At 36.4% G+C, this 14,361-nt stretch overlaps 2 protein-coding genes across 2 annotated transcripts in view; both read left to right on the forward strand.

Moving 5' to 3' along the window:
• The window catches only part of LOC128885445 (uncharacterized), a 12,112-nt gene extending 1,810 nt beyond the window's left edge, over window positions 1–10,302 (forward strand). Inside the window, exons 2-6 of the mRNA XM_054139500.1 lie at window positions 1,984–2,258; window positions 2,425–2,670; window positions 4,747–5,126; window positions 5,579–5,733; window positions 8,062–10,302. Coding sequence (XP_053995475.1) covers window positions 1,984–2,258; window positions 2,425–2,670; window positions 4,747–5,126; window positions 5,579–5,733; window positions 8,062–8,368 — 1,363 coding nt within the window. The 3' untranslated portion in view covers window positions 8,369–10,302. The remainder of the gene's footprint in view (window positions 1–1,983; window positions 2,259–2,424; window positions 2,671–4,746; window positions 5,127–5,578; window positions 5,734–8,061) is intronic.
• A 1,324-nt stretch (window positions 10,303–11,626) lies between these two features.
• Window positions 11,627–14,361, forward strand: part of LOC128885584 (uncharacterized) — a 36,065-nt gene continuing 33,330 nt past the window's right edge. The window contains exons 1-3 of the mRNA XM_054139682.1: window positions 11,627–11,960; window positions 13,128–13,280; window positions 13,353–13,642. Of these exons, the coding sequence (XP_053995657.1) occupies window positions 11,747–11,960; window positions 13,128–13,280; window positions 13,353–13,642 (657 nt within the window). The 5' untranslated portion in view covers window positions 11,627–11,746. The remainder of the gene's footprint in view (window positions 11,961–13,127; window positions 13,281–13,352; window positions 13,643–14,361) is intronic.

Below are 14,361 nucleotides of genomic sequence, written 5' to 3' on the forward strand. Positions count from 1 at the left end.
ACAGTATTTCCACGTAGACAGTATACATTAACACTATTGAATATTGGAGGTTCCACCAAATACTATCCCAAACTTATTCAGACAGTATTTTCATGGAGAGAGTATATACCTTAACAGTGATCAATATTTACAACCTTAGCCTCCACAAAACAAACACACCAAAGCTGCTCAGACACTATTTCCATGTAGATAATATATACATTAACTGTATGCAATTTTGTCCACGTCCTTAGCCACACCAAATACATCAAACCCACTCAGACAGTATTTCCACGTAGACAGTACACATCTATACATTAACAGCATTCAATATTGCTGCTCCCACCAAAAGCTAACTCAACCTGGAATTAAACGTTTTTAATTTTTCTCCTCAGAAACTGTTGCATTGTATTTAATACGGTGTATTTAATAATTTAACCAAACTCATCAAGAGCTGGTGAGTAATAATTAGACTGCGGATCTTTATGCAAAATAAAATCTTCGCGAGTGTGGCTACAAAAATTCAACCTAAATAGGAATTTATTTTATTTTGGAAATATTATAACATGAACTTTACTTTCAATCTTTTTTATATTCTTACATATTGTTTGCATTTTGTAATTTCTTGCACGCTCAAATTTCCTATAAATGCATAAAGATCCGCAGTCTAGTAATAATCCAGTTGAAATAGAAATTATTTCATCAGAAGGTACAGTGACTCCCAGAAATATTCGGACACTAGTGTATGGTTAGCTTTATGACTTAATATCGTAGTTATTAAAAAAGCAATTGTCTTCGTTCCTTTTTCAATAATAAGTCATTTATTATTGTTATTAAAGATGTATACATTAATCCAAAAATTTACATAAATTACATAATAGCAATAAACAAACGAAAGAATATCACATTTTCGGGTACGATAAAACACAGAATAGGCATTGTAATGGTGTGGGGATGCATTTCGACTTCCGGTGTTGGCAATTTAGTTTTTATCGATGGCATCATGGTTAAGAATGCTTATTTGAATCTTTTAAAAAGCAATTTAAAACAAAGTGCAGAAAAAATGAGGATTGCTGAAGATTTTAAATTTTACCAGGATAATGATTCTAAACATAAGTCGCGTATTGTCTAAGAATTTTTATTGTATAATTGCCCCAAAGTCCTTCATCCACTTCCACAATCGCCACACCTTAACCTTATAGAAAACTTATGGGATAAGTTGAACCAACGGATTCGCAAGACACCCATTCGTTCCAAAGAAGAACTTAAAATTAGGCTTCAAGAAGAATGGGCATTCGTTTCGACAGAATATTTAAAAAAAATCATTTCTAATATGCCGAATCGATTGAGACATATTATAAAAGAAAAGGGATTTGCAACAAAATATTAATGTGGAACATATAATGTTTAATTTTAATTAATAAATGTTATTCCTCATAGTGTCCGAATATTTTTGTGACCCGAAAATGCGGTATTCTTTCGTTTGTTTATTGTTATTATGTAATTTATGTAAATTTTTTGATTAATGTATATACCTTTAATAACATTAATAAATGATTTATTATTGGAAAAAGTAACGAAGACGATTGCTTTACTTAATAACTACGATATTAAGCCATAAAGCAAACCATACACTGGTGCCCGAATATTTCTGGGAGTCACTGTATATAAAACGAATATATAATTCACATTGCGTGGACCACCCTGTACAATTTTAAATTAACTATCTTCTCGATGAGACTTGACTCTTAAACACTAATCTAAGTACATAAATTTCCATCGAACCATGTGCTCAAACAAATTGCACCGCTTGGTTGGGCATTACAAGTGTCGTTTACATTAAACAAGACATAGTTGAAGAATAATTAGAATGAAGCAATTTATCGTGGTTTGCAACTCATTTACATACTCGACAAATTATCCTTTCAAGAAGCGATGATTAATTTCCACGTCTTCTATTCGTCGTATTTTATTAATTAACCCTAACGTTAAACTCGTCTCTAGTTCAAGGTACGAGTACATCCAAGAGGAGCAAAGGACTCAGTTGCAGAGGAGGGGTTCGTCGAGGTACGAGTTCATTCCGCGTCAGCAGGTGCACCAGCGTTCCGCGCCGGCGGCCAACCAAGACGACGCCAGGGAGCCGCAGATGCAAACCTGCCGGAACAACGCTGGAAGATACGCCGTTGTACTGGGTGACCAGGATTACCCTGACGAGGAAATTGCGTGGAACACGTCCAAATACGCCACGTCGGTGCCGAGACACATTAACACGCCGCAAGGTAACGCTGAGAACGAGATTAATTAGCGATAAAATCCTCCGTGTTTGCTCGAGGCGCGGTGAATTATAAAGTGCGACCCTTTTTCCCTCTCAATTACGCGGCTGTTTAAAAATTCTATTTTATTTTTTCCTGCGATTGCGATGGTTAAGCGGTAGCGTGTTATTAGGTCGTTACAGCAGAGTGCCTCTGCAAGAAGAGGACCCTCCGGCTCTACCCGACAGGAACCTGCACGAGCTCTCGATTTCCCCGAGAAACAATTTAGCTACGCAAAAACTGCACGAAATACTGACTACTCCGAGGAAGCCGAGATCCAGGTCCGAGGAAAGGACCCTGTCCCCAAAGAGGCAACAGTCGTTCAATCAAACCAGTACTCCACAAAGAAGAGCACTCACGCCAGGTGGCTCCCCAACCGGTAGATATACTATATACATATGTACCTACATATATTTTTTTGGTAAATATTCGCCTCATGCTACCGCCTCTCAGGGAGACAGATATATCTTCTAGATCCAAAAATGATTTTATTTTATTCAGAATTCTATGCTTTTCTCTTTTCCTTCCTTTAAGGACGTGTTGTGGTTTGAACGACTGAAAAATAGCCGATTTTCAAGAATTTTTTTTATTAACACGGAAAGGAAACGTCTGCTTATGAAGCTCCTCCGCTTAAATAAAATTTAAGGAAAAAATTGCATAATAATGCACTATTTATGCGCTCTTCAAATCCGTAAGAAAAAATTTTTGCGCTCGCTCTGTTTAATGCAAAAGAATTTATTTAAATGGGGGGGGGGCTGAGTAGGCTGCTAGTAAGCCCCCCCACATATTAATGATAAGCAATCAATTTATAAAAAAGCTATGTGAAACTGTAGTTTATTAACTTCTTTTTTGAAAACAATGATAGTCTACATATTTTTGGAAGTCTATAGAATAGATACAGTACAAAAGAAATTAATTATTTATATAAGTTGGGAAATTAACAAGAAAAAACAATAAATCGATAAAAATATAGAAACGAGAAGTATTCGTACGATCGTTAAATTTTTATAACTTTATAAAAAAAAAAAAACGAAATTTACATTAATTTGTAAATAATTAATACTTCGCGGGATTTCCTTTTGATTTTATAATTGCCGCAACTCTTCTAGGCAATAGGTAAATTAACTAAATGTCCTTCCATTCCTCTATTAGAGCATTTTTTAAGACCTCCTAACTGGAAATTCGATGTTTTCTAATTCGCACGAAGCAATAAACTGATGTGTTTATGTTACTAACTCCACCGTAAATGGTTCGTCGTAAGAATCGTACGAATAATTATTCATTCTATATTTCTGTCGATTTTTCGTATTTCCTTGTTAATTTCGCAAATTATTTAAACTAGTAATTGTTGTTTGGACTATATCTGTTCTAGAGATCTCCGAGAATATGTAGAATATCATCGATTATTAAAAAAAAAAAAGATAATGAACTACAATTTCACACGTAAGTTTTTTGAAAAATTAATCGATGTACGAATACATTCTACACCCACAGTATGCGCTAATTATGCACTATCGTATAAGAGCAATTTCGACTTTTGCGCTTCATCCCCTAAGACACTTACTTCTTGGTGCAAATGCAAGTTTTGTCTCGTAACTTGCTAATATTACTAAAATTTCATTATTCGACTGTATACGATTATTACTCGATTTATGCGCTATTATATTGAAGTAACTCCAATTTTTGCGCTGCATCCCTTAAAGAGTGTTCAGTCGAAGACACGGAAATAAAATTAAAAGTGAAAGCACTCCTAAATAAGAGTTTTCTAGAAAAATGTCTAAGAGGAACTTTTCCTTGGAAATTAGTTGTAGAATTGATTTCCTGAGTTTGTCCCTTAACTGTATACACCCTGTATATATATATATAGAGAGAGAGAGAAATCAGTACAAATCCTCCTAGCATAATTTTTCCAAGATAATGCCTCCGAGACTTGCATCTTTGGTGAAATATAAACGAAAAATTAAGGTTTCTAATTTCTATACTAGTCAAAGCTTCAAACGTTTCAAAGTTAACGTTGATATCTACGTAAATCCAGAAGATTGTAAATGTAACGCTCTTTCTAATGGTACATTTAGTTTTAATTTCGCACTGTAAGTTGGAGTTACGGCGGTTTAAAGAGTGTTCAGTCGAAGACACGGAAATAAAATTAAAAGTGAAAGTACTCCTAAATAAGAGATTTCTAGAAAAATGTCTAAGAGGAACTTTTCCTTGGAAATTAGTTGTAGAATTGATTTCCTGAGTTTGTCCCTTAACTGTATACACCCTGTATATATATATATATATATATATATATATAAAGAAATCAATACAAATCCTCCTAGCATAATTTTTCCAAGATAATGCCTCCGAGACTTGCATCTTTGGTGAAATATAAACGCAAAATTAAGGTTTCTAATTTGTATACTAGTCAGAGCTTCAAACGTTTCAAAGTTAACGTTGATATACCTAAATCCAGGTCGAACGTTCAGTCCGAGTCGCAGCACCCCACACGGAACGCCACCGAATCGAGCGTTTTCTCCGACGAGAACTCAGACTTCCACCCCTAACAAAGAATCGTCAGCGCGAAGGTGTTTGCCACTGTTGGAGAACTCGTCTCGGCAACAAGACGTCTGCCCAGCCAGCAACTGCGGGAGACTCCGTTACGTCGGCACGGCTCCTGTCGACCTTGCGTCGATGGGTCACGGTGACCCACCACCTCGTTACGGGTACATAGATAATGGTCCAGAATCTATGCCGATGGTGTCCGGTTCGCCAAGGTATCAAGTGATACCCACGGGACAGAAAAGGAACGGCTACCAAAGCGTAGAAAGTGCGTTCATCGCCAGAACCGCGGTGGTGAGTAAAGAACGCTTTCGGATTAATGTTCATCATTACGTGGTGACGCAACGACTTAGAAAGGAAGATACATGGCGACGATCCGACTGTGTTTGCTCAACATTTGAAGGCTCTATTAGTAATAAATCATAAATAATGCTTGGAGTAAATAGTTATTTGAAAGAATTTGTTATCGTTAAAAGTTCTCAGCTTTAATTTACTAAATTCGATCTTTATGTAAAAACAAACTAAAAATTTTCGTTCGATGAAATATGCATCGTTTGCATCGTTGATCTTTTACTATTTTTCGGACAGCTTGCGATAAAGTCATCGATGCATTTTTGTATGTCTTCGATTGTCCGGGAAATGTCCAGCTCTATATTTGATAGGAAAATGATAGAGAATTGTTTGAAGAATTGATTGAACAGCACACGATTCGATAACACACAATCCTGGTTTGCTCGTCCGCTCAGGTTCCACCGCTATCGCCGCCGAACAGTGACGCAAACACAACCTTGGCCAGCGGTTTAGAGAAAAACGATAGAAGAAACGCACCGCTCCTCCTGATTCTCGTTGGCATCTTGACTTGTGGTTTGGCGCTGTATTTGTCCTGGACGCAAGGGAGACGGTAATTACTTGTTTACATATGTAAATTGATTAGGTGTCTAACGTCAAATAAATATTTTGTTGACTCTTTAACCCTTTAACCTACAACAACGTGTGAGGAATTTTGTACCTGATTCACGATCCTACAGTAAATTGTAGATCAAAGGGTTAAGGGAGGAAGCAATTTTGAACGCATGAAAATCATAATTATATTCAACCATTTTGTCGTGGAAAACTATTGACTTTATGGAAGATCTATTTGATGACATTCATCATACATATATTGAGTAATACAAAAATTATCTTTATTTTGATTTTTTTAAATAAAATTGCGATATTGGAGCCATTACACGACAAGTCTTTTTCGAAAGAGTCACTAGCGGACTTTTCAACTTTTCAGGCATGGACTTAAAATAAAAAACCAAATATTTTCATTTTCTACGTGAAACTACTGTGAAAGTACAGATTTTTCAAAATTTCAATTGTTTGTAAAAATGGTGAACATTTGAACAAAAAATTTCGTTTTAAGCACAAAATTTACAGACAAAAATGTCTATAGTAAGAAATGTTCTAACGTATTATGAAATCCGTATGTAATGTCCACAGTATATGTCCATCAGGTAGACACGAATACTCAGCTTCTTTTTCTAACGCCTATTGCTCTAGTACTAAAGGGGAAATATGTTACTCTACACTTATTAATTTACATTCCATTCACTATTGGTTTCGATTCGTGTTGTACAAATTGTTTTACAGTCAAAAATATCATACAAAGTCTCATTGTAAGCCTCCTATCAAATGCGACGAGAAACGCGAAATTTAAGTGATCATATCTAGCAAACTAAACGGTAAATCGAACCTATATTTCGCACAGATGTGTATCAAGATGTAAATTTTAAGTTTTCAAAGTTATGAGACGATCTGAACTGTTAATCAACTGTTTTCGATAAAAAGAATTATTGAATACAGTAATGTCTCCATAACTGCACAAACTCCGGCCTGAACTAGTGCATTTATGGTAGACTTCGTATATTCTTTGTTATTTGCCGACAAGCTTCGAACGTAGAGAAGGACAGCGAATACAGAAGAAGACGGAGCGAAAACACCAGAGTATGTCGATGAGACAATTTAATGCAACGGTGAAACTTTTTTATTATTAACTTTTTTGTTGTAAAACTTTGACTATCATATTCTTGACATTTTTCTGATTAAAATGAGACCAAACAAGACATAATTCGGACAATATTTTCCCTGAATTTTTTTGTTAATTAGTGTTCTACGATATACAGGGTGTCCTAAGTGTTATGAAGCTCCAACTCCAAAACTATCGGCCGTATGTAAAATTCCAAATATGAGAAAAGAAAAATGAGACCAAACACGACATCATTCGGACGATATTTACCATGGATTTTTTCGTTAGTTAATGTTTTACGATATACAGGGTGTCCCAGCCTAAGTGTCACGAAGCTCTATCTCCAAAACTATCGGTCGTATGTAAAATTTCAAATATGGAAATGGCGTGGTAAAGTGGGGCGCATGTTTCAGCGAGAAGGAATTTTTGTTAATTTTCTTATTTAACATGTAAAATTGATCTATGTACATAATAAGTTGTTACAAGTGAATATCTAGCGAATTACGTCACGTTTGGCCTCATTTTAGTCAGAAAAATGTCAAGAACAAGATAGTCAAAGATAGTCAAGATGGAAAAAACTTTACAGCAAAAAAATTAACTCTTTGCACTCGAGTACTTTTTTCCTGGTATCTACTAGCAACTCGAGATGCTTTCTTAACATTTTATACTGTCACGATCGCAAACTAATTTGAGATTCGAGAGTCAGGTCACCTTTACTTCGTCTGCACTCGTTATATTTATAAAACTTCGATTTTTGGGAAATGAAACCTAAACAAACATTATTTGCTGGTTGATTTACCGTGTCAAACTTGATGGTGACCGAGAATCACCTCTCGAGTGCAAAGGGTTAATAATAAAAAAGTTCCACCGTTGCATTAAATTGTCTCACCGAGTAATCCAATCCCAGATCATGTTTATACTACTCGGCGATCGAATTCCTTGACCCTTCGAGAGTATTATTCTGTGCATTTATCGTAGACAAAGTGCATTTATGGAGACATTACTGTATATCTACAATTTTTAATCCTTTCCTTACGACAGTCCGGTCCGCTGGAGTGACGCGACTGAACACCGCCTATAAATTCAATCTATAGTCCTACCTATAGTAACGAAAGGGTTAAGCGTCGAAGGTGCCTTCCCCTCTTATTCTATCCCACACCGCAGCTCCGATTGTATCCGACAATTTCGAATACTGAACGAGTCCCTGTGTATCCTCAGATATTACTACGACAGCGCAACAGGTTGCGGAGTATGTTGCACTTTGGCGGGAGCTTGCAGGACGATGAGAAGGACCTGGACCGGCCTCGGTCTCGCGGGACTTTCTGCGTTGAGCTGCGCAGGACTGCTCCTGCTCGCCGCCAAAGCACCAAAAGCTGGTACGCCGCTTCACGATGTCACTGCTGGCGCTTTATGCGGAGTTTCCTTATTGGGTGCCGTTCTGGCGTTGGTCGCGCTTTTAGCGCCGAGATGCAATTTGGGACGACACAGGCGGGTCCACTCTTGGATACCTCGTTTCTCGCCTTGATTTTCGCGTTCAGGCCGTCGAACGTTTCTGGAAAAATAGAACGATATAACCCGCGCGACGATAACTGCGAATCGATAGCGGCTGGAGTTGTTTTTACGCAGGAACGATGTTTACCTTGGAGAAAGCGCGAATCACGGCGCGTTTCCTCGCCGAGCAAAAACGAAATCCTAGTCTGCTGTTTTTTGTCGAGAGTATGAATTATTGTAGAGGCGTATAGGAACGGAGAACGATTTGGACTATGAGAGAGGGGCTAGATGCAAATCTCGATTAGCGAATAAATGATGAATAGCGATGAAATGACGTTATATTTGGTGAATAAAATTTATAATGTGGATTGTAGCAGGGTTTCTCGAACGGTAGATGTAGTGGATCAAAGGGAATAAGTTTTATATTGGAAGAATTTGGTCCACAGTGTTTTATTCATTTTAGAAGTTTTACAGAAACATAAAAAAAAAATACATCTCCCACATAATGTAATCAGCATCATCACCTATCTCGTTTAATTATACGTTGTCCAATTCTTTTTATACTATTTTATCAAAATTGTTTGGAACTTATAATCGCAACTATTATTATGTTTTTGTTTCAAGTATTAGAAAGTAAGATATTTGAGACACTCACGGCCAGATTCTTCATAATCGATACTAATCAAGGCTTCCAACAGTAAGCCGTATTTTCGAGGTAATGTAGTCTGAGTTAGTAGCAATTGCTACAAGATATCAAATTATATTAGATTTTCCGTTCGCAATGATATATGGAGTTTTACCCGAAAGCCAAATTACAAGGATTATTTAATACTATTTGATAAAAAATATTATCCTGTGCTAGACATTATGAAATAAATCGCGAGAAGATCCACTTAAGCCCACTGTAGATTTATTCTTGTGTAATACTTTGCGAAACTACGTATATAAAATTCATTTTAAGAAGCGTTTTTATCGCTTGTACTGAATTAAATGTTAAACCGTTTAAATTATAGAAAACGGGAGATGGATAAGAATGGGCATTCTTGGACCCGCTTGGAAAGAAAAAATGTATGCAAGACTGTTCACAGTGTCATCCATATGTATAATAAAAAAACGTCTTTATCATTTTCTTCAAAAGTGATGCGAAAATTGTCCAATACAGATGGAAACATGTTATAGCAATCTTATCGACATATATACAGGGTATCCCTTTTAAATTCAGATTGTAAAAAATCTCGAAGACATGTGATTGAAAAAAAAAACTGTATTATTACCAGAAAAATTTTATTATCTGAACTTTATTATCATGAGCGGTTTATTAAATTAAGTGTCTAGAAGTTGAGAGTAAAAATTTTAAGTATTTATTATGATGTTCTTTAATGAAATAAAAAATCTTGCAGAAGAAAGTAACGTTGTCACTTTAATAAAAAGAAGAAAATTATCCATGACATAAATATGAAAAATCAGCTAAATATTTTAAGAAACATTGAACTCGCTAAAAAATGTTTCGAACAAAAGTTGTGCATCTTTTTGGGTAGAATGTGATTCCGAAATAAAAAATATGGGTTTATGATAAAAAAAGACAAAACGACTTTGAAATGACCTTGAAAACGTCCACGGATTAAAAAAGTAATAGTGCCATCTGACTCTCTACTCGAAACACTAAAGAATATGTGTCAGTTTTTGTCTTTTTAATCACACGTCTTTGAGATTTTTTACAATCTCAAATTGAATTGGACACCCTCTATTCATTCTAGCTCACGTCTTCCCATAGATATGTAAAATATACAGGGCGTATCGTTGAAATTGGAATGATTGAATATCTCATAAAGGGATGAAGCTGTCAAAAAACTGCTTTTACAAAAATGATTTGTAATATACAAGGTTTCTTTTAACATGTGCAGGTATATGTATAATAATTATACGCAATTAGATCGCTATGACATGTTTCCACCTGTATTCGACAACTGTCCCGTCACTTTTGGAGAAAATGATAAAGACGCTTTTTATTATACATGTGACACTTTATTATACAGGGTGTCCCAAAACTCGGGGATGAGCCGGAAATGGGGGGTAGCTGAGACGATTCTGAACAACAATTTCCTTTGCAAAAATGTCGGATGGGGCTTCGTTAAGGAGATATTAAGCGAAAACCCCGACCAATCAGAGCGCGCGTAGACCGTTGGAGCGGCCGCGGTAGCGAAGGCTACGCGCTAGGTCGATGCTTCGATGCACGTCGAGTCACTTGTTCGCGTGCAAGCGCGGCCACCAGCGCGTAGCCTACGCTACCGCGGCCGCTCCAACGGTCTACGCGCGCTCTGATTGGTCGAGGTTTTCGCTTAATATCTCCTTAACGAAACCCCATCCGACATTTTTGCAAAGGAAATTGTTGTTCAGACTCGTCTCAGCTACCCTCCATTTCCGGCTCCTTCCCGAGTTTTGGGACACCCTGTATATGTGACACCGTCCTACATGAATTTTTCGTTTCCTCACAGCTCCAAAAAACAGTCATTTTCTATCATCCTCTCTTGTAGACCATCCAGACATTTTCTTAAAAAGCAGTTTTATAATAGCAGTTTTTAACTAGGAAGCCTATCAAAGGTTTTGAGGCTTCTCTCAGGTTAGCAAAATTTGTAAAACACTGAATCATAAAGTAATATTACATTATATCTCGCGTTCGACAAATAAAAATTTATCCTAGTAACCGATCCATCGAAAAACCGTTAAAAATGAATTTATTCGCCAAAGTATTTTTCGAAACAAATTTTGCCTACCTCCGTTCGCACTGTAACGTATCGTTTTCTGACACGAGTAGACAGCATTTGCGCGCAAGACTATCACGACGAAGCCAAATAAATTTGTAATACGTACTCGATAAGTTAAGATTATAAAATACGCGAAAACATGCGAAGTAACGTGTTCGTATCTTAGTATGTTACGAGATATCGTCGTCTCAAGAAGAATAATTTTATACAAGCTTGTACATTTTGTACCAATTTTCAAATAAAATGTTTACGCAACGATTACCCGGACAAATTTTATTTCTCTTTAATGCGCTCGTAGTTGAAGCGTTTAATAATTTTCCATCTACTTCAGAGATGCGTTTCTTTATCACTATCGTTTTCAGGTTTGTCGTTCACGACTACCGGATATATTCCTTATCGCAGATTCACCACGAGGAAGTCGATTTCCTGAGCCTCGAGCATTTTCAAGTTTCGCTCGCGTCAAATAGACATTGACTTTTTGACGTGCGCTGAATGCGATGCGGTACAGCATCGATCCGATACGAACATGCGATTTCTGAAACGCGGAAGAGTGATGCCGGATGTGACAGTGTCGTAAAATTCATTAATCTTTTCATTTTTGTTGCGGCGGTGTATAATTCGCAAGTTTCACTTTGTGACGATTCATCATGAGCGTACTGGAGATACTACTTTTCGCGATACAAGTTACTATTATTTCGGGACGATTGACGGTCTTGAGAGGTAAATCAGCGTATACTTTCGGGCAGAACATGAGAAAATTAGCGTGTGTGTCCGAAGACGACGGTAGCGGTTTAATATGGAATAGCAATTTAAACTGGATCTACGAACCTTATAAGTTCAGCGATAGAAGCACGACCGCTGGTGAGTTTTTAATGAAGAGAGTAACGGAATAATTGTCACTCCACTGTTTAATAAAAAAGGAACATTGACAATATAACTTTCAATATTTTTACACGATACTAGCTGCGCGCCGCGTGGAATACTATTCTAGTTTACAAAATAAAAAATAAAAATGTACGTTCAATGCCGCACTTTTTTCCTATGTATTTTGGCCTGCTAAACTCGAAAATCGCAATGAAACATTTTTCTATGGATAGGTTTTCGAGATATGAATTTTTGAATTCTTTTTCGATTTTTTTTAGGTAACATCACATTTTAGGCCATATCGCGAGCTAGAAATATCCGATTGGGTCGCGCAAGGTGTCATATTAAAGGTAATCGAATATCCAACAATTGTTTTTAACACTGTTTTCCAATCGATTTAATAGTTTAAGTGTTATGGGCCAAAATATATGAGAAACATCGATTTTTTGAGCTAAAATAGAACACGAAAGCTTTCATCGCATTGTAAAAATAGTAACTGTCAAATTATGTCCAGTTTCTTATAGTTTACGTATAGATCGCACTTTTACGAAGAAACCAGCTTTTGTTGAAGAAAATCTATGGATAAATACCGGAGATATGAACAATTAAGTAAAGGTACAAAAATTCCAGTTTTACTCTGTTTTTGTATTTTTCTCCTATTTATATAGGAAACGTTTATGAAACTGTCAAATTATATCCAGTTTCTTATAGTTTACGTATAGATCGCACTTTTACGAAGAAAACAAGCTTTTGTTGAATAAAATCTATGTATAAATACCAGAGTTATGAATAATTGAGTAAAGGTACTCAATTTTACTCTGTTTTTGTATTTTTCACCTACTTATATAGAAAACGTTTATTTAATTCATTTCGATTAGAAATACGAGTAGAAATAATTTTAAAAAATTAACAAAAAATTGAAAAATGCATATAAATACATAAGAAAAAACTTGTGGCATTAAATGTACATTTCAGCTGTAAACTAGTGTAATTACTGTAGCGTTTATGGAAACCTACTTTAGATTTCTCGCTCTATAAAAGTTTGAATTTGAATTATAAAATGAAGTCATAAGTTAAACGAACGTGGTCTATTCTATTCTATGCGTTATCTATCATTTTGATAAAATTTTGCTCATTTCTGATCTATACCTACATTAATTCCAGACTTTCGATCTTTAAATGGATATCAAAGAGAGCAAATAGATTGCGATCTGACCTCGAACGAAGGTTGCATGAGAGGCTGGAGTACTGCTGGTTGGAGTTTAGCGAATTCCGGAGACAAACCCATGGGTCCGGTAATGGATCGTCGATGGGAGGGTTCGTTTGGACACTTTCGTAGCGATTCACGACCACTTCTTAAATTCCGTTTATCAACATACGCATTTTTAGGCTTCGTAGAGTACAATAATTTCGATAGCGTGAACGAATACCGTTTACTCGGAAAACTGGGGAAGGTTCGAATGTTCGAGGGAGCTCTCGCAATCTCTGTTCGTGGATCTAGGGACGCCCACATTCTATTCTGCAAGAGTAAACGTTACGAAACTGATTTTTGTTACTGGATAATTATTGGTGGGTGGACCAACACGGAATCCGTGATACGAAAATGTGCGAATGGCGTACCGAATCCATGGAGTACATCCAACGACGACATGTGCACCAAACTCAGGGCTTCTTATAAAGTAACTTAGTTGAAATCTTATTGCGGAGTGTTTTCCAAAATAGGGGAACGCATCACCATGAGTAAAATACTATTGATAAACATTATACACTTCAAGAACAATTTTAACCAATGAATTTCGAGATTGTTATTGGAAAGTCTTTTCACATTCTTAATAATTTTATTCTAATACAGATGGGGGTACCCTTCGATCGAGGTGATCCTTTTTTTATCATAGATAGCCCTTGACATGACGATTAGAATGGTGGTCATCTTGACACTTCACTCCCCCCATTCCCCACAGAGGTAAAAAACTGAAATGGTACAAAAAGTGTTTTTTTTTTGCACCGTCTGAGTAGGTTTGGGGTAGTTTTTGGTAATGAGATAATATTGAATACTGTCAATGTACATATTGTCTACACGGAAATACTGTCTGAGTAGGTTTGGGGTAGTTTTTGGTAATGAGATAATATTGAATACTGTCAATGTACATACTGTCTACACGGAAATACTGTCTGAGTAGGTTTGGGGTAGTTTTTGGTAATGAGATAATATTGAATACTGTCAATGTACATACTGTCTACACGGAAATACTGTCTGAGTACGTTTGGGGTAGTTTTTGGTTGGAGCGGAAATATTGAATATCGTTAATGTACATACTATCTCAGTAGGTTTTGGGGTAATTTTTGGTGGTGGCAGCAATATTGAATACCGTTAATGTACATACTGTCTGAGTAGGTT

Source organism: Hylaeus anthracinus, unplaced genomic scaffold (assembly GCF_026225885.1).
Source record: "Hylaeus anthracinus isolate JK02 unplaced genomic scaffold, UHH_iyHylAnth1.0_haploid 11981, whole genome shotgun sequence".
NCBI classification, from domain to species: domain Eukaryota; kingdom Metazoa; phylum Arthropoda; class Insecta; order Hymenoptera; family Colletidae; genus Hylaeus; species Hylaeus anthracinus.